Source organism: Cervus elaphus, chromosome 12 (genome assembly GCF_910594005.1).
Source record: "Cervus elaphus chromosome 12, mCerEla1.1, whole genome shotgun sequence".
Taxonomy (NCBI): domain Eukaryota; kingdom Metazoa; phylum Chordata; class Mammalia; order Artiodactyla; family Cervidae; genus Cervus; species Cervus elaphus.
This window is the reverse complement of record NC_057826.1, coordinates 40,717,491-40,738,590: the sequence shown is the minus strand read 5'-3', so window position 1 is coordinate 40,738,590 and position 21,100 is coordinate 40,717,491. Positions and strand designations below refer to the sequence as shown.

General features: G+C 34.5%; 1 protein-coding gene across 1 annotated transcript in view; it reads left to right on the top strand.

The window, feature by feature from the left end:
• The window catches only part of FAM227B (family with sequence similarity 227 member B), a 221,168-nt gene that overhangs the window by 53,908 nt on the left and 146,160 nt on the right, over positions 1 to 21,100 (top strand). Inside the window, exon 10 of the mRNA XM_043920925.1 lies at positions 897 to 1,034. Within this exon, the coding sequence (XP_043776860.1) occupies positions 897 to 1,034 (138 nt within the window). The remainder of the gene's footprint in view (positions 1 to 896; positions 1,035 to 21,100) is intronic.

The following is a 21,100-nucleotide window of genomic DNA, read 5'->3' as shown; positions in this document are numbered from 1 at the left end:
CAAATTTAAAAACACTTCGAAAATTGTAATTTGATATCAAAATATAACAAATAATCCTCATTGAATGCTCACTACTGGGAAAATATTGGATATATTTTATGAGTAAGTCAATGTATGTTAATATGTTTATTACATTTTGTGTTTGTTTTTATATTCATGTTTCCCAGTTACTGAATGTTTTAACATATACAAAGTCAGTTAACCATCAGAATAAGCATATGAAATATACTAAGGAATTTATATTCTCATTTGTACTGCTGAGGTTAAATCAGTTATTCAACCTTACACAGCTTTTGGAACAAAAGTGGAACTTTTAAAATAGAATTTATTTTTATTACTTTTAGAGTGCTATAAACTATTCAAAAACATTATTTTGAAAATAATAGATACAGAGAGGAAAAAATTTTTAATGTAATCAGCTATCGATGGTTGCTCAGAGGCAATCATGTTAACAATTAAGCTACAGTCACACATCCATATAAGGTAAAATTGTCCTTCACATAAAAACAATACTATGATTACTTTTATATGTTAATAAATACTTACAAGGTAACTTTTTATGGATACTTCATGATCCACTGTTTGTACTTTTGTTGGATATTTAGGTCCTTTCAAGTTTTCACAATGTTAATCTCCCCTTGTGTCCATTTATGAACTTAGCTTGTATTTTTGAGTCAGAAGGGTATATATCATGTTTATCTCTTTTCTGATTCACTGTCTTATATGATAAGACATTAACATTTCTATACAGAGATTCCCTCATTTGAAACCTAAGACTGACAGTTCTCACAGGACTGTTGTGAGAATTAAAAGTATAATACTCAAAAAAAGGCTTCAACAGAAGATGTTTTTAAAATCGTAATTTCTTTGGTTAAATATACATTTTGTGTTAACAGGTTTACCACCTCAAAAAGGATTTTGGACCCACTGGAAACTGAAAGAACTCTCCACAACAACCATTCATGGTAGCAAGAAAATGCCTTCAAAATCTATAAAGGACATGATTGCGAGAAATCAAGAACACCTATCAGCTTGTAAGTAAATTTATTATATATTGCTTACTGAAATAGTCAAGATCAAGTATATCATTATTCATTTATCAGAATTTTTTAATGACTTATTTTCTAGTGAGAGTCTTAAAATAACGTTTAATTTATAGATGAGTATTACAGTAATTTGAATACTACTTTACATTTTTAGTTTTTCATTATAAATATTACATGTACTTAAGTCCTTTTCTCATTTGCATTTATTATGATTTTAATATTAATTTCAGGGAACTTCTTAGGTATAAGAATGCTTCAAATACCGTTACTTTTTGGCTGTATTGCTAACTGGTTAATAATGTGTTTTACCGATAGATAAGCTTAAAATGTTTTATTCAGTAAATTTAAATAATGCCATTGTAGAGTGTCAGTTTTGTGGCATATTTATCAGGACTTACTTAACCTAATATGAAAAGACAATCTACCTGCTTTTATTTAGTACTTTTTAATTTCCATTTTTATTCAATTCTTTAATCTACTTGTGGTTTATTTGTTACAAAGGGAGATAATTGGATTCCAGTATTTTGCTTCCAAATGCTCACTTTTTAGATAATCCACTTACAGACTACTTTATTTTTTTAAATTTTTTTTTCTTTTAAAAAATTTTTAATCTTACAAACTCTTGTGTTGAGGGCTGACTTTCAATAGATCGCAGCGATGGAGGTACAGACTACTTTAAATACCAATTCACATGAATATATTTTTGTGTTCTCTTCTACCTGCCAAATTTCTGAGACAAGACCAAACTTCTTAGTAACTCTATATTAATAAGCACTTTAAGGCAAGTTCATGTCTGTCTAATTTATACTGTATTTCAATACTAAACACTGGTCTGGTGCTCAGGCCTCATTACTGACTGACTAAACAGAATCTCAGACTCAGTATTTTTTTTAAAAGTACTCAGATGGTGAAACAGATCACCAGCCCAGGTGGGATGCATGAGACAAGTGCTCGGGCCTGGTGCACTGGGAAGACCCAGAGGAATCGGGTGGAGAGGGAGGTGGGGAGGGGGATCGGGATGGGGAATACGTGTAACTCTATGGCTGATTCATATCAATGTATGACAAAACCCACTGAAATGTTGTGAAGTAATTAGCCTCCAACTAATAAAAAAAAATTAAAAAAAATAAAAAAATAAAAGTACTCAGATGATTTCAACTTGCAGGCAAAGTTAAGAACTCCTAGTGTAAAGGGAAATACCTTTCCATTATACTTCTTGATATAGGCTGGTGGAAGGAGGGACTAACCTCCTCAACCTACTCTTCTGAAAACTGTCTCTTCAGTTAGTTTTTTATTCTAAAATTGTTTAATTGGTTAATTACTGCTCTTCTGATTAGTCCTTGATTTTTTGCCACTCATCTCTATAGACAGCATGCTGTCTGATTTCTATCTTTTAGTAGTTATGTGAAATTTCTTATTTGCTAATGTTACCCTGGTTTTTATAGAACTTCATACATACCTGTTTAGAAAGAGAAATAATTTTGTATGCATTTTGTATAGAAAGAGAGATAATTTACTATTTTGACCCAATCTTAAATATCTCTTTTTGCTTCTTAGTCTTACATGTGAAAAATAATTTGGCTAAATAGAAAATTAAGGAACTTTTAATTTTTTCAAGTTTTAACTTACAGAAAAGTGGTAAAAATAGTTTAAGGAACTCCCATATATCCTTTATCCACCAGCTGTTTGAATTTATTCTATTTGTTTTATCATTCTACTTTTTTATATAAGCATTTAAAGCTATAAATTTCCCGAATTACTGTTTCAGCTACTTTCTGCAAATTTTGATGTTATATTTTCATTGTCATTTAATTCAGAATATTTTCTAATATCCAGTATAATTTCTATTTTGATCCATGGATTATTTAGAGGTGTATTACTTAATTTTTAAAAATTTAGTGTTTTTCTGGATATCTTAAAATTACTGATTTCTACTTTTAAAAAATAATGATCTGATCTATTTTTTTTTTCATTTATTTTTATTAGTTGGAGGCTAATTACTTCACAACATTGCAGTGGGTTTTGTCATACATTGACATGGATCAGCCATGGAGTTACATGTATTCCCCATCCCGATCCCCCCTCCCACCTCCCTCTCCACCCGATTCCTCTGGGTCTTCCCAGTGCACCAGGCCTGAGCACTTGTCTCATAAAAATAATGATTTCTACTTTTAAAAATAGTGATCTGTACAGTCTTTTGTAGTGCATTGAGATTTGTTTTATAGTACAGTACATGATCTGTTTTGGCAAACATTCCATGTGCACATGAGAAGAATATGTATTCTGTAATTATTTTGTCAGTCTCAATTAGATCAAGGTGATTTATCATGGCTCAGATGGTAAAAGCATTTGCTTGCAATGCGGGAGACCCAGCTTCGATCCCTGGGTGGGGAAGATCCTCTGGAGAAGGAAATGGCAACCCACTCCAGTACTCTTGCCTGAAAAGTTCCATGGATGGAGGAGCCTGGTGGGCTACAGTCCATGGGGTCGCAAAGAGTTGGACACAACTGAGTGACTTCACTTTCACTTTTCACTTTAGATCTTCTATATCAGGGTTCAGTAAACTATATAGCCTATGGGCCAAATCTGGCCTATTTTTATCCATCCTATAAGCTAAGAATGATTTTTCCATTTTCAAGGATTGTAAAATAACAAAACGTTAAAGAATATACCACAGAGGTCATATGCAGCCCACAAAGCCTAAAATATTGGATTATCTGGCCCTTCATAGAAGTTTGCTAACTCTGATTCTGTATCTTTATGATATTTTATTTAATTGTTCTGTTTATTTCTGAGAGGTGATATTAAGATCTCCCACTACAATTGTAGAATTATCTATTTCTCTCCTTAATGCTGTTGATTCTTGCTTTATGCATTTTTAAGTTATTTTGTACATGTACATCTAAATATTATGTTTACCCTTTAATCATTATGCTTCTTTGTATCTATGATAGTTCTACTGAGTGCTCTTCTGTCTGTTACTAATACAGCCACTTCAGCCTGCTTATGTTTGTGGTCTGCATCGTGCATCTTTTCCCATCATTTTACTTACCACTTCTTTGTGTTTTATGTTTAAAGTGTACCTCATATAAATGAGATATAGTTGAATCTTGGGGTTTCTTTAAGTCTTACAATTTCTTCCTTTTAATTGGAGTGATTACTTCATTACATTTAACGTTAACTATTGAGTTAGTTCAACATAACTGTGGTTAGGTTTGTTTTACCATGTTCCTGTTTGTTTTCAGTTTTTATCTCACCTGTTTTTTATTCTTTAGTTCCCCTTCTATGTCTTCATTTGGTTAATCAAATATTTTTAGTATTCCATTTTTATTCCTCTGTTGGCTATTTGCATATTACCTCCTTGTATTTTTTGTGATTGCCTTAATGGTTTCAAACATATCCTTAAATGATTGAAATCCTACTTAATGTTATCCTGTTTCACTAAAATGTAGGAACTTGGAGAAGGATAATTACATGTACTCTACTCCTCTTTGTCCTTGTGCTGTTGTTGTCACATATATCAGAAGATCTACATAAATAATGGCCTCACAGTATCTAGTGTTAGGATTTTTGCTCCAAATAACTACATGGTTTATTTCACCTTTATTGAGATCTAATTGATCTACAATAAACCACACATATTTAGAATATAAAATTTGACAATTTGACATACATGTAAACTCATAAGACTATCACAACTTTCAAGATAGGAAACATATCCACCATTCCCAAAAGTTCCTTAGACGTTTTTTGTAATTCCTCCCTCCTTCTCAATCCCTAGGCAATTATTCGTGTGATCTTTGTCAGTACAGGTTAGTTTGCATTTTCTAGAATTTTATGTAAATGAACTCATAGAACATGTGCTATCTTTTGTTGGCATTTTCTACTCTGCATAATTATTTTGAGATTCATTCATCTTGTTGCATGTATTAATAGTTTGTTACCCTGTATTTTGCTGAGTCCATAGTAAGGATATACCACAATTTCTTTATCTGTTCACAGGTTGGTAGACATCTTCATTGTTTCCAAAATAAGTTATTGTAAGCTTACTTATAAGCTATTACAAGTAAAGCTGCTATTAATATTCATTACAAGTCTTTGTGTAAACATAGAATTTCATTTATCTTTTGTAAGCATCTAGTAGTGGAAGTCTGGGTACTATACGAAGTGCATTACAGCATTTTAAGAAATTGCCAAATTTATCTAAAATTTTACTTCCTACCAGTATACAAGTTATATTAATAGTTACTCTACTTCCTTGTTAACACTTTGTATAATCTTTTAATTTTATCCATGCTTGTGGATTATACTGATAGTTAGATTTTATTTTGATTTCTCTAATAACTAATTATGATGAGCTTCTTTTCATGTGCTCATTTGCCATCTGTAGGTCTTCTTTGCTGAAGTGTTTATTTCAGTCTTTTGGCTATTTTATATATTTGGGTTGTTTGTGTTCTTTTAATTCCTTTATAACAGTTCTTTATATATTCTAGATATAAATTCTTTAACAGATATATATTTTATAAATATTCTTTTCTAATCTGTGATTCCCTATTTATTTTATAATAGTGTCTTTTGAAAGACAAAATTTTATAGTATGGTGAAATCAAATTTATCATTTTTTCCAATACAGTTTGTGCTTTTTTTCATATTCAAGAATTTTTTTATGAAGCTTAATTTCACCCAAGATTTTCTCCCATATTTTCTTCTAGAAATTTTGTAGTATATAATTTTATAGATTATAACTGTAGCTCTTACATTTAGAACTCTAATTGATTTTCAATAATTTTTGAAAATTATGTGAAGTAAGCATTGAGGATCATTTCTTTGCATATTGTTCTAGAACCATTTGTTGAAAAGATTATCTTTGCCCATTGAATTACCTTGGAACTCTTGTCAAAAAAGCTTTTGACAACACTTGTATTGGCCTATGCCTAAATACACACTTGTACTCTAAATTTTGTTTCAGTGATGCCAATACTAAACTACCTTGATAAATGTAGTTTTATAACATGTCTTGGAGTCAGGTATTATAAATTCTCCAACTTCGTTCTTCTAAAAAAAAATTATTTTGGTTATCTAGAGTCTTTTCATTTCTGTATAATTTTAAACCACTTATCAGTATTTAAAGTATATACTCTGGAATTTTAATTGAAATTAGGTTAAATCTATCAATTCAAGAAGCATTGACATGTTAACAATACTGATTTTCCACTCCATGAACATAGAATATTTCATCTATTTAGGGCTTATTTCATTTACCTCAGCAATATTTTCCAGTTTTTTTTCTGTATAGATGCTGCACACATCTCTCAAGTAATGTTGCATATGGTATTTTGAATTTCAGTTCCTAATTTTTCATTGATAATATATAGAAAATATGATAGAAAAATAATTTTGTGTTGATTTTATATCCTACAATCTTACTAAACTTTCTTATTTTAGTAGCCTTCTTAGATTTCTTAAGATTTTCTTCATGGACATTCATGTCATCTGAGAATAAAGAGCATTTTTTTTTCAATCTATAAGCCTTTTATGTGTTCTACTTGCCTGTGGTTAAGATCTTTAAGAAGACGTTGACTAAGTGGTAAGAGTAGACACCCTAGCTTCATTCTTGATCTTTGATGAAAAATGTTAAATTTTTGCTGAAGTTTTTTATAGATGTCTTTTATCAGGTTGGGGTAGTTTCTTTCTCTTCCTAGTTTTCTGAGAAGTTTTTGTTGTTCTTGTTCATTTTATAACAAATATATGTAGAATTTTGACAAATGCTTTTTAGCATTTGTTGAGATGAACATATTGTTTTTCTTTTTAGTCTTTTGACATACTGAATTACATTGATTGATTTTTCAAATGTTAAGCCAACCTTGCGTTCCTGGTATAAATCCCATTTGGCAATTGTGTATTAACTTTTTCATGTACTACTGAATTCAGTTTGCTAAAATTTTGTTTTCTTTTCTGTACTATCCTATCACATTTTAGTAATAAGTGTAATGTTTCCACTTCTTCTCTTTTCTAAGGGTTAGTGTAAAATTGGTATTTATTCTTCTTTACATATTTGGTAGAATTCACCCAATGAAGCCATCTGGGTCTGGAAAGTTCTCTGTGGTCAGATTTTTTTATCTGACCTTAGGTCAGATAAAAAAAGTCAATTTCTCTAATAGATACAGTGATCAAATGATCAATTTCTTCTTGAGTAAACTTTGTAGTTTTGTGAGTTTTTATTTTATTCCTTTATATATTTTTGAGTGTTTTTTCTGTGATGCTGTCTAGTTATTAATACTTAGAAATATTTTGGTCTATTTGAGGCTTTATTTTAAGCTTCATTAGGTGGAACCAGAGAAGTCTTTTGTTTAGCCTAACTTGCTTCTCCTACTGAGACTACTCTTCTTTAGTATTCTACTCCATGCTCTGTGTATTGCAGACTTCCCATCTGGCTGTCTGGAACATGAGCTTCCTCTGAGCCCCAAGCATTGTTGTGTTAAATTGCTCCTTCTGTGTTTTTTTTTAAAGCCAACCTCAGGCAGAAATTTAAGGATAACCTTCCGAAGAGCTCCAGAATGTTCTGTATGTGCTTCTGTCTCATCAGTGTTATGCTGACCTGTGAATTTTAGCTTTCCCTGACCTTCCTGAATGCTAAATTTTATTTTTCAAATCAGTTCTGTTTGGATTCCCACCACTTGCACTGTGGCTTGAAATTTCTTTTTTAGAGACAAAAACAGACAAATGTTCCTTCTTTAGGTTTTCTTCTCTTGGCTGAGGGGCGGGGATTATTGTCCAGTGTTGCCTGTTGTCCAACACATGAAAACCATTGTTTTATATATTTTTCCCAATTTTTTACTTGTTGAAGGAAGAGTAAAAGTGGTGAGAGTGGATATCCTTATCTTATTCCTGATCTAAGAGGAAATTCTTGCAGTTTTCCGCCACTGAGAATGATGTTTGCTGTAGGTTTCCCATACATGGCCTTCATTATGTTATGTTCCCTCTGTGCCCATTTTCTGGAGAGTTCTTATTATAAATATGTATTGAATTTTGTCAAAAGCTTTTTCTGCATCTATTGAGATGATCATATGGTTTTTATTCTTCAGTTTGTTAACATGATGTATCACACTGATATACATATGTTGAAGAATCCTTACATCCTTGGGGTAAATCACACTTGATAATGGTGTATGATTCTTTTAATGTGCTGTTGGATTGGGTTTTCTCATATTTCATTGAGGATTTTTGCATCTGTATTCATCAGTGATGTTGGCCTGTAATTTTCTTTTTTGACAACATCTTAGTCTGGTTTTGGTATCAGAGTGATGGTGGTCTCCTAGAATGAGCTTGGGAGTATTCCATCCTCTGCAATTTTGGGGGATAGTTTAAGAAGGATAGGTGTTAACTCTTCTCGAAATCTTTGGTAGAATTTTACTGTGAACCTATCTAGTTCTGGACTTTTATTTGTTGGAAATTTTAAAATCACAGTTTCAATTTAGTACTTGTGATTGATCCATTCATCTTTTCTATTTCTTCTTGGTTCAGACTTAGAAGATTGTATCTTTCAAGAATTCTAGGTTGTCCATTTTATTGATATATAGTTGCTTGTAGTAGTCTCACGATCCTTTGTATTTCTGTGATGTCAGTTGTAACTTCTCCTTTTTCATTTCTAATTCTATGGATTTCAGTCCTCTCCCCATTTTTTTCTTGATGAGAATCCTACAGGCTCCATGTTAGAAGGTTCAATTCCCCCCTCCTTTTTCTGTCTGCTTTTAGTCTTTCCCTGGTATCTTCAAGTGGTTGTTGCTCAGTTGTTAAGTCATGTCTGACACTGCAACCCCATAGACTGCAGGATGCTAGGCTTCTCTGTCCTTCACTATCTCCTGAAGTTTGCTCAAATTCATGTCCTTTGAGTCAGTGATGTTATCTAAGCATCTCATCCTCTGCAAGTGGTTAGTGTCCTTTCTTTGAACACTCTCAAGAATTCATAGCTTTTATCTATGGGAGAGTCAGGCTGATATAAATTAAATGTTTTGTTTAAATACGGAGTTTATAGGGTGAAACAGATCATCAGCCCAGGTTGGATGCATGAGACAAGTGCTCGGGCCTGGTGCACTGGGAAGACCCAGAGGGATCGGGTGGAGAGGGAGGTGGGAGAGGGGATCAGGATGGGGAACACATGTAAGTCCATAGCTGATTCATGTCAATGTATGGCAAAAACCACTACAATATTGTAAAGTAATTAGCCTCCAACTAATAAAAATAAATGAAAAATTAAAAAAAAAATAAATAAATATGGAGTTTATTTTCCAATTTAAATATCAAAAGTGCCAAATCACATTTTCCTATGAAACTAGATACTGCTTCATTATCTTGCTATTTAGTCTGGTAGAGGAGTCTAAACCAACCTATTTTTTCTCCCTGTACAGTTAATCAATAATACTTAGTTTTTACTTTTACTTTATTTAGGTGTTCCAATATTTTAAAATTTATCTTTAAATTTTAAAAATGTCACTAAAACATGTCTTGATAATTTTCATAAGCTTTCATGAGGCCAAAATTTAGTTAATATTCTTGGATCTCCCTAAGCTCTTTTGTAGACCTAGTAAGGATTTTAGCCAAATGTTTCCAGTAAGACATAGACAACTTAAATGACTAGATTGAAGAGGGAGGGAAAGCGACACTGTTTCAGATATTTAAGGAAAAAGTTTCATTTCACCATTGGAGAATATCCCCTGACATTAAGGAAATAAACTCTCCAGAGAAAGCCCTCAGATTCTGTTTTCACATGGAATGCTTTGACAGACTAAAGTTGACTTCTTTTGCCTCATAAAAAATGAAAATATATATATGGAATTTAGAAAGATGGTAACGATAACCCTATATGCAAAACAGAAAAAGAGACACAGAAGTACAGAACAGACTTTTGAACTCTGTGGGAGAAGGTGAGGGTGGGATGTTTCGAAAGAACAGCATGTATATTATCTATAGTGAAACAGATCACCAGCCCAGGTGGGATGCATGAGACAAGTGCTCGGGCCTGGTGCACTGGGAAGACCCAGAGGAATCGGGTGGAGAGGGAGGTGGGAGGGGGGATCGGGATGGGGAATACATGTAACTCCATGGCTGATTCATGTCAATGTATGACAAAACCCACTGAAATGTTGTGAAGTAATTAGCCTCCAACTAATAAAAAATAAATAAATAAATAAATAAAACATGTAGGAAAAAAATGAAAATATGTAGGGATCAATTTTTAAAACGTAGAATAGTCTTCTACAAGCTACTCATCTGGTATATGTTTTGTAAACCAAGAACAGTTTTGTGTTAAGTGACTATTGAAAGGGCCCTGGAGGACTGAAAGCAAAAAGTCATGTTCTTGGGGAAGATCATGGTTTTCAACATCGTGTTTTATACTATGGAGGTTATCTTTCTACCAGGTGTCTCTAAAGTGACCGTGAGTAAGGGGCATCTCTTTGGATTCTCCAATAAGCATCTCATTTTAGTGGAGCTTTGGTTTTCTAAGTAAGTTTCTGCCAGTGGGGATGTGGATCTATCGAGTACTCCTCATGTATACTTTCCCATCATGTGGTAAAGTATACTTATTATTAAAAACACTTAAAAAAAAAAAACACTTTCAAATTTGGTCCTATTTCATAGGTTTCTATATCAGATTTTGTATTTAATTTCTGGTGCTCATGCAGGTTTTCCTATTTGTATGTTTCATAGTTATTTTACTTAGAGTTGAGAGATAGATCAAAGTGGTTATATTTATCCCAATACTTTACATGGGGTTTCTTTTTTGATTTGCTTTCATTATTATATTTTGTTTAACCATTTAGGAAAGTATAGAAAATACTTCCCACACATAACAAATATTTGCATTTTGCCATATTTGTTTTTCAAGCCTTTTATTTACAGATCTTTTATACCATTCCTAAATCTGTCTCTCCTCCCCAAAGGTAATGATTATATGTAAATTTGTGGGCATTATTTCTTTCTATAATATATAACATTGTTTTTTTATGTTCTTTACATAAATAATATATATGTGAAACTGTTCTACATTTCAGTATTTAATCATAGTCAACATTCAAAAATTTAAAATAATCAGCTGATATTGACCAATGTTTCTGGCCACCAAGAGAATATAGTTATGTGGTCTCAGAGTTTATAGCAACCACTGAAAATATTTTTCTCTTATTAAAGGAAATACTGCTTATGAGCTTTTATCTCAATTACTTTTGTTCCAAGAACTGTTTGTTTATATGTTACTTCATGATGTGTGTATGTGTGTCAGGCGCTCAGTCGTGTCTGGCTCTTTACGACCCCATTGACTATGTCCACCAGACTCCTCTGTCCATGGAATTCTCCAGGCAAGAATACTAGAATGGTTTGCCGTTTCCTTTTCCAGGGTATTTCATGATAGTCCTAGTTTTCTAAGAAGTTATTATTTTGCAGTATCCATTTTATGCAATCTAAAATATAGAATTGCTCTAAGTGGTGAACTACCATGCTTTAAAGAGATTTTTATCCTTTATTTGTAATGAAATCATTTAAAAAATTTGGAAAAACATAAAAATTGTCTTTGTTCAAACACTGCTGATTTTTATGTTGATGGAAAGTCTTTACAAAATGCTTCATCTATTTTATTTGCCTATAAATACTTGAAAAATACTTTTTATATTAGATTCTAAAAAAAAATAATTTTCTGTTTCTGGATGAGGCATCTAAGTCTGGGATATTATGGCAGGTTAGAGGTTTAATTATGATTTATTTTCATATACTGCTCAAAATTAAATTTTAATAATTTTTATTCAACTTAAGGAAATCTTCAATTTGAACTATGTACTTGATAAAATGTGTTAAATTATTAGAGCCTTGTTATTAATATTCTTATGTAGTAGGTTGCTTTTATTATCAATTATAAAATGAGGAAACTGAAACATAAATTAAGTAACTTGCCCAAGGTCATATAAATGATAAATGATAGAATATGAATTCAGAAAGTGAAAGTGAAGGACAGGGAAGCCTGGCATGCTGCAGTCCATGGGGTCACAAAGAGTCGGACATGACTTAGCGACTGAACAACATGAATTCGGATTCAGGAAATTCTGCCCTTAAAGCCTGAATTTTTTAACTACTTCACATACAGCCTCTCAGACATTTAATTTAACAGGCTTGTAAGTATATTAAGGCTTAAAATTTTCATCATAGGATAAGAGTTTTAACCTAGGAAAATTACCATAGCCTGATTTCCTCTTTCATGACTAATGTGAATGAATGTTTAGATTCTTTCCTGAGATCAAATTTTAATAAGTGAGAAAGAAGGAGGAAAGCTGTTAGTATATATGCATGCTCAGTCGCTTCATTGGTGTCTGACTGCGACCCTATGGACTTTAGCCCACCAGGTTCCTCTGTCCATAGGATTCTCCCAGCAAAAATACTGGAGTGGATTGCCATGCCCTCCTCCAGGGTATCTTCCTGACCCAGGGATTGAACCCAAAGAAGGATGCAGAAGACTGGGGGAGAAATCTCACTTATTTCCCAATTATGTATACGTATACCTCTAGAAATAGTAAGCAGTCATTTGGAGAACTGGAAAACCCACACTGTGGGGCCAGAGTGGCCCAGAGTACAGTGACAGGAAAGAGAATTTCTAATCCTCTGAAAGAAACTGAGTCTCCAGTGGGGAAGCACAAGTCTATTACACACAACTGTTTTTTGTACGGGAACTAAACAGGCAATTGTAGCACTTTAAAAAGACAAGAATTGCATAAAGAAGTGCTCTTATTTTTCTATAAGTAATTTTTCCTGTAGACTTCTGCTTTAACTGTAGCTACTAGGAACTCTGGGGTAGAAGCTTGTTCAAATCTTTGTTTTTATTTGAACTTTGAGCCTCATATTTCTCTAAAAACTTAACCTGTATTTAAAGCTGTCTTATGAGATTTTGCATTAGTTAGTGGTCAGTGAGTCCCTCTCCTGCACATTCTGATTCAGCAATCCGCAGTCACCATCCTATAAATCTTCACAGTCAATAGAATTAATGGAATAAAAGAGGAATAAAGATGCATTCATAGAAGTCTTGGTTTAGAAGTTACCTACATGACCTCAATCACATAACATTAATAAGAGCAAACCATGGCTCCGCTAGGTATAAGAAGGGCTGTCAAAAATTCCGGTTGAGAAAGTGCTACCTAGTAATAGCTATATACTGTGGAATGGGGAGCACACATTTTGCAGGACATGGAAGTGTCTCTGCTACAAGAATTAAAGAATAGTGCAGTAATCCTTATATATGGGTGCTTTTGTCATGGCCAATAATAAAATTTGAACTTTAAAACAATACCAGACCACCTGACCTGCCTCTTGAGATATCTGTATGCAGGTCAAGAAGCAACAGTTAGAACTGGACATGGAACAACAGACCTGTTCCAAATCAGGAAAGGAGTACATCAAGGCTGTATATTGTCACCCTGCTTATTTAACTTATATGCAGAGTACATCATGAGAAACGCTGGGCTGGATGAAGCACAAGCTGGAATCAAGATTGCCAGGAGAAATATTAATAACCTCAGATGTGCAGATGACACCACCCTTATGGCAGAAAGTGAAGAGGAACTAATGAGTCTCTTGATGAAAGTGAAAGAGGAGAGTGAAAAAGTTGGCTTAAAACTCAACATTCAGAAAACTAAGATCATGGCATCTGGTCTCATCACTTCATGGGAAATAGATGGGGAAACAGTGGAAACAGTGACAGACTTTGTTTTTCTGGGCTCCAAAATCACTGCAGATGGTGACTGCAGCCATGAAATTAAAAGATGCTTACTCCTTGGAAGGAAAGTTATCACCAACCTAGACAGCATATTATTAAAGCAGAGACATTACTTGGCCAACAAAGGTCCATCTAGCCAAGGCATGGTTTTTCCAGTGGTCATGTATGGATGTGAGAGTTGGACTATAAGGAAAGCTGAGTGGCAAAGAATTGATGCTTTTGAACAGTGGTGTTGGAGAAGACTCTTGAGAGTCCCTTGGACTGCAAGGAGATCCGACCAGTCCATCCTAAAGAAAATCAGTCCTGAATATTCATTGGAAGGACTGATGCTGAAGCTGAAACTCCAATACTTCAGCCACCTGATACAAAGAGCTGACTCATTTGAAAAGACCCTGACATTGGGTAAGATTGAAGGTGGGAGGAAAAGGGGACAACAGAGGATAAGATAGTTGGAGGGCATCACCGACTCAATGGACATGAGTCTGAGTCAACTCCAGGAGTTGGTGATGGGCAGGGAGGCCTGGTGTGCTGCAGTCCATGGGGTCACAAAAAGTTGGATACAACTGAGCGACTGAACTGTGCTGATCTTGTCATGGCCAATAATAAAATTTGAACTTTCAAACAAAAATTCTGAAGAACTTGCATCTACTACCATGATCTTGACAGTTTCCCAGTCCTTGACTTTCTGGTAAGTCAATGGTGATATTAATGAATGTGGTTTTTTTACTGTAAAGAAATGTGTCAATAGTAGAATATCTGCATAACTCACTGAACCAATATTTTTCAAATGACTAATGCATTGTATTTTTAAAAAATCATATATGTATTTTTTAAAGTGTGACAGATCAATGGATTTGAATGTAACAGTACACAAAGCACAGTTATGTTTTCAGAATCTACATTGTAACCCACCATTAAGAAACTAGAACTGTCAAGTTTGAGTATAGTATTCAATCAAAGAAAATTCACAGCTGTTAAAATACTTTTCTCTTTTGACCATTTGTGTGATACTGGGTTTTATTAATATGCTTCAATATATAAATATATACTTCAAAAATCTGTCTGAAAAATGCAAAAGTAGATACTGGAATCCAGCTGTCTTCTACTAAGACTACTAATATGTCTAGTCTTCTACTAGGGATCTTTTAAATAGGAAACAGTGTAACTCTTCTCAAAATTTTTCTTGATAAATTTTGAGTTATCTTTTTCAAAAACTATGCAATTTATGTTAATATGAAATCAGTTTATTCATTTTAATGAAATAATAAATACATGTTTAAGATTTATGTTTTAATTTCTAATATAGGAAATACTAATAGATTTTTTAAAAACCCATATAAATAAAAATTCTTAATTGTCTTTAGTTATTCTTAAGAGTGTAAAGTGGCCCCGAGCCCAAAATTTTGAGGACCACTGTCCTACAGGAAATCATTGCAAAGGGGCCTGGCCCATGGCATCTTGGAGCTATCATGTTCTGCTTAGAGTTGTGTAGTTTCTGTGTTGCTTATCCTTAAGCTGTACTCAGTCATAACTCTGGAGAATTCTCTAAACATAAGACTCAGATAATTTATTTACTAAGGACATAAGCATGTGTCAATTTGGAGACTTTTCTACAGTTTCTAATGTTTCCTCTATTCTGATGTATTTAACTTGCACATAAAAGACTTAGAGCACTTTTAAAGACTTATATCAAAAGACTTGAATGTCCTTTAGCATGTCATGTAACCCCTCTCAGCCTTATTTTTTCAACCTGAATAATTGAGGTGATTAGAATAGATTATTTCTGTAGTTCCCTTTTCTAAAATTTCATTACTCTATGCCTCCTATCTATGGATACTGAATGAACTCCCAAAGTGTTTTGTCAAATGTTGAGGTGGAATTAGCAGTAGAAACTGGTGGCATAGATTTATTATTTTCAAAGTCTTTACCCTCATTTTCCCTCAAGTTCTCTGTGTGTGTGTGTATGCTGCTTTGTGCTGGAGGAATGCTAAGTCAGGTCAAGAGCAGATCCAGGGTAACACATAAGTATATACATTTTGTGCATATGTATTGACTTTCAAGGAATACAATAATCTGTGCTCCATGTATGCTGCTATCTCAAAATTGCTTCTTCTAATCCAAAACATAATTTCTTCTTCTTCACATTTGAGATGCTTATTGTCCTTTGGGATTAACTTTTCTCCAGAATTTTAAACTAAAAGAACTTTCTGTTTTTCTTTTTAATGAGACAAACAGAGAGTAGATAGTTAAAATTTGCCTTCTAAACAAAATGGTATCTCCCTTTTTAGGACTGGAATGTAAGCAGTTGTAGACTTTCAGTATCTGGAAGGACTCAGCATTTACAAGCCAGCTCCCCTTTACTAGTATACTGTTAGATTATTTATAAGATCAAAGTTTTAATGTTCATTTTTCTTATTGTGGTACAATACCATATAACCTTTTAAACTCAGATGAAGATCACTCTTGAAAAACAGTTTTTACACCTTCCCCCAATCTTTAAGCTAAAATTTTCCTCTTTATCTAGTCTTTAAGGTTAAAATATTATATGTTTTTATGATTTTTAAATAGACTATGATTTAAACCACAAGCAATAAAAAATTCTTATATTCAGTTAACATGTAACTTTTAAGTACCTATGTGCACATTACTGTACTTAGTGCTATGGGGAGGTAAAAAAAATTTTTTTAAATTACTCATATACAAGCACTAGTTGATATTTGGCAAATGACATGTTCCAAAAATGGTTAAAGTAATAGCCAGATTGATTAGATACTTGAACTTTAACTTGCACATTGGTCATTTTGCTGCCTCTTCACTGTCAGCAATGCTTAGGAACAATTAAAAATAAAAAAACTTTAAAACATGAAAATAAGATAACCCTCTGATAATTAAGCCAGTAAAATCTCAACTTCGCTCTCTTCAATATACATCATTGAAAGAAAACCAAGAAATTTGCATGGCTAAAGTGTGCAAAACCCCCAAGACACTAATAAGAAGGCCAGAGATATAAACTCCCAAAGTGGTATTAATTTTAATAAGTTGTATTGTTATACTATTATTGGTTATTTTTATACTATGTGGAGAAAGACTGTGTGAACAAAAGTGGGGTAAATGACATGTAGCATAGAATAGACATAGCCCAAAGAGCCAGAAACTAGTAATGTTTTTTTACAGAACTATCCAAATTTGATTGTTGTGAATTAGATTTCATAATAACTTGAATAATATATCTTTTAAAATCCTTTAACTTTATTTTGCTGGGATGCAACTTTCTAATTACCAATTTCGCTTCTAAGATAATTGTCCATGGTCTGCCATTGGGTGACTTGCAAATGCCTCCCCCAGGTACCTTAGTCTGTAGATTGATAGCAGTGGTCAGAGGTACTGGAAAACATTAAAAAGCAGCAGGTTCTTATTATTACATGCATTAACATGTTCCAGTGAGTGATATGGAAATATCAAGCTAAGGAGAAGTGAATAACTTGAATTTGAATACTTCTGAGAGGTTGTCCCTAGGTTGAACAGCAAGGTGATGTCTTTATGTTTTTATTGAAGTATAGTTGATTCACATTGTTATATTAGTTTCAGGTGTACAATAGAATGATTCAATATTTTTATATGTTATATTCCATCTAAGTTTATTATAAAATATTGGCTGTATTCCCTGTGCATTTCATCCTGTATCTTGTTTATTTTATACATAATAGTTTTGCCTCTTATCCCATTTACCTATCTTGCCTCTATCTCCACCCATTGCCCCACCGGTAACCACTAGTTTACTCTCTGTATCTGCGAATCAGTTTTGTTATATTCATTCATATGTTCTACTTTTTAGATTCTTTATCCATTTTTTTGTTAATAGATATGTAGGTTGTTTCCATATTATGGCTATTGTAAATAATGCTGTTGTGAACATTAGGGAGCATTAATTTTTTCAAATTAGTGTTTTTGTTTCTTGGGATCTATATCCAGGCGTAGAATTTCTGGATCATATGGTAGCTCTAGATTTAATTTTTGAGGAACCTCCATATTCTTTTCCATAGTGGCTATACTAATTTACACCCCCACCAACAGTGTACAAGCGTTCCTTTACTCCACATCCTTGGCAACATTTATTATTTGTTGTCTCTCTGATGATGGTCATTTTGACAAGTCGAATGTGATATCTCATTGTGATTTTGATTTTCATTTCTCTGAGGTTTAATGATGTTGAATATCTTTTCACATGCCTGTTGGCTATCTATATGTCTTCTTTAGAAAAGTTTCTATTCAGGTCTTCTGCCCATTTTTTAATCAGGTGGTTTTTTGACAGTGAGTTATATGAGCTCCTTATATATTTTGGATATTAACTTGTAGCAGGCAAATCTTTTCCCATTGAGTATGTTGTCTTTTTGTTTTGTTATTGATGTCATTTGCTGTGTAAAATATTTTAATTTAATTAGGTCTATTCATTTGTTTTTGCTTTTATTTCAATTTTGAACAGAAACTCAGATTTGGTCATTGGGGTTAAAATGGCAGAAGGACATCAGAGTGGAGATGTCTAGTAAGTAGCTACATTCTAGAGTCTGGAGCTATGGAGAAGAACTAGAACAGGACTAAAGTCATGGCATGGATAGTTTGAGAAAGAGGGAGGAGAGAAGAAGAAGGTAGCACGTAGGGGATATTCAAAGTACAAATAGTAGAAAAGAAGTTCACAAAGAAGGAAGAGATGGTACTGATGAACCTATTTGACTTTTGAGAGTCTCTTGGACTGCAAGGAGATCAAACCAGTCAATCCTAATGGAAATCAATCCTGAATATTCATTGGAAGGACTGAGGTTGAAGCCCCAATACTTTGGCCACCTGATGCCAAGAGCCAACTCATTGGAAAAGATCCTGATGCTGGGAAAGATTGAAGGCAGGAGGAGAAGGGGACAACAGAGGATGAGATGGTTAGATGGCATCAGTGACTCAATGGACGTGAGTTTGAGCAAGTTCTGGGAGTTGCTGAAGGACAGGGAAGCATGGCATGCTTCAGTTCATGGGTTTGCAAAGAGTCAGACATGACTGAGCAAGTGAACAACAACAAATTTCATCAAATACATTTTCTATCCCTCTCTCTCTTCTCTTTCTGGGACCCCTATGATGTGAATGCTGGTACACTTGATGTTCTCCAGACCTCTTAAGCTATTCTCATTTTTGAAATTTGTTTTTCTTCTTGCTATTCTGATTGTTTGATTTCCATTATTCTATCTTCCAGATAGCTCATGCATTCTTCTATATCACCTGTTAGCTGGTTTTTAGTCACTAAGTTGTTTCTGCCTCTTTTTGACCACATGGACTATAGCCTGCCAGGCTTCTCTGTCCTTGGGATTTCCCAGTCAAGAGTACTGGAGTCACTGCCATTTCCTTCTCCAGGGGATCTCCTGACCTCAGGGTCAAATCCACATCTCTTGCATTGGCAGGTTGATTCTTTACCACTGAGACACAAGGAAGCCACCTAATCTGCTGTTATTTCCCTGTAATGTATTTTTCACTTCAGTTATTGTATTCTTCAGCTCTGACTGGTTCTTTTTTGTATTTTCTAACTATTTCTTAAAATTCTCTATTCTTTTCTCAAGTTCAGGTAATTTTCTTACTATTATTGCTTTGAATTCTTTATCAAGTAAATTGTTTTTCTCTATTTCATTAGCATTTTTCAGGGGTGTATGGTTCTTATTCTTTTGTTTGAAAAAATATTCTTCTGTATTCTCATTTTGTTTAAATTTCTTTCTCTGTGAAATTAGGTTAAACAGTTACCTATCTTGATCTTAATGGTGAGTACTTGTGTGGGAAGGTCCCTATTCAGTCTTCTTATGGCCAGTGGCTTTCACGGGTGGCTGTACCTGAAGTGATCGAGGGCCAGATTTTTCCCTGGGGTGTGTTGGCAGCCACCACCTTGATGGAAGGTAGGGCTAGAGTTGAAGGGGCTGGAGCCAGAGCCAAGTGCAACCTGATACTTCTCCTTTGCTCAGTGGCCATCACCATTCTCTCAGGGGATAAGGTCCAAGAGGTTGGAGCAGGAGCCCTGAGAGAGTTGGGTTTCTCCAGGACTTCTCCTCCATGTGGCTGGGACCTGAGGCCTTGGGGTTGCACTTCTGTGCTGGTTTCACTTTTCCTCAGTGTCCTTGCTTTGGTTAAAGGCTGAGTCAGGCCAGAAGGGTTGGTGCCACACTACTGAGCTGGCACACTCTTTGTGGGAAGGAACATGAAGTGTGATAATTATTTCTTCCCTGGATCTAGTCTCACTGCCTTCTGTGTGAGCAGGGATGTACTCTCTGGCAGTAGCATTCTTTTCCCTGGAGCTACCCTCATTCCCTCCCAAGTGTGTGCACCAGGTTCCTGCTGGCATGCTGGCAGTGGTTGCCAACACCCCTTCAGGTGGAACTCAAATGAAGTCACACTTCATATAGGACTTGAACTCACAGTCTCTGACTTAGGATAGGACTCAAACCCAATTGGACCTCAGTTGGGACTCAAACCCAAAATATTTTAACTGAAACCGTGCAGCCCATCTCAGGATAAAGTGAACCTCAGGTTCTTTATATCTCGGCACATACGGTATTCAGTAAGAGGCTAAGTGATAGGCAAGAAGTAGATTTATTAATATCCTTTGTAAAGAGGTTGCAGGAAAATGGGGCATGAGAAGGTGGTCAGTCCTGGGTAAGGCCCTGGGATTGGCTGTCCAGTGGAGGTCTTTGGCTCCAGCAGGAAAGAATGCAAGAGCGAGCCATAGTAAAGAGAAAGCAGAGATAGACATTTCATAGACAGAATGCAGTTCATCTCAGAAGGTGAGAGCAGTCCTGGGAAAAACACACCCTGCAGATAGAGTGTAGGTCTTCTCAGGTTAAAGAGTCCCCAAAATATGGGGTGGTTAGTTTACATGAGCTGGATAATTTCCTAGGCTAATGAGTGGAAGGATTATTGCTACTGTTTGGGGAAAGGGGCAGGGATTTCTAGGAATTGGGCCACTGCTCACTTTTTGCCCTTTTATGATCAGCCTGGGAACTGTCATGGCATCTGTGGGTGTGTCACTTAGCATGCTAATGTATTGCAGTGAACATATAATAAGGCTCAAGGTCTACTGGAAGTCAAATTTTCTGCTATCTTGGGCCTAATGTATTCTAACCAGTTTATGTAGTATCCTCAATGGCTATGTCATTCTTTTAAAAGTTGTGCCCTGCCCCTTCCCTCCTGTCTCAAAACCCCTCACTCCTCAGGAAGAATCCCTGAGCCTGTCATATAGCCCCTTCTCTTCTGTACCCTCTACTAGGGATGCAAG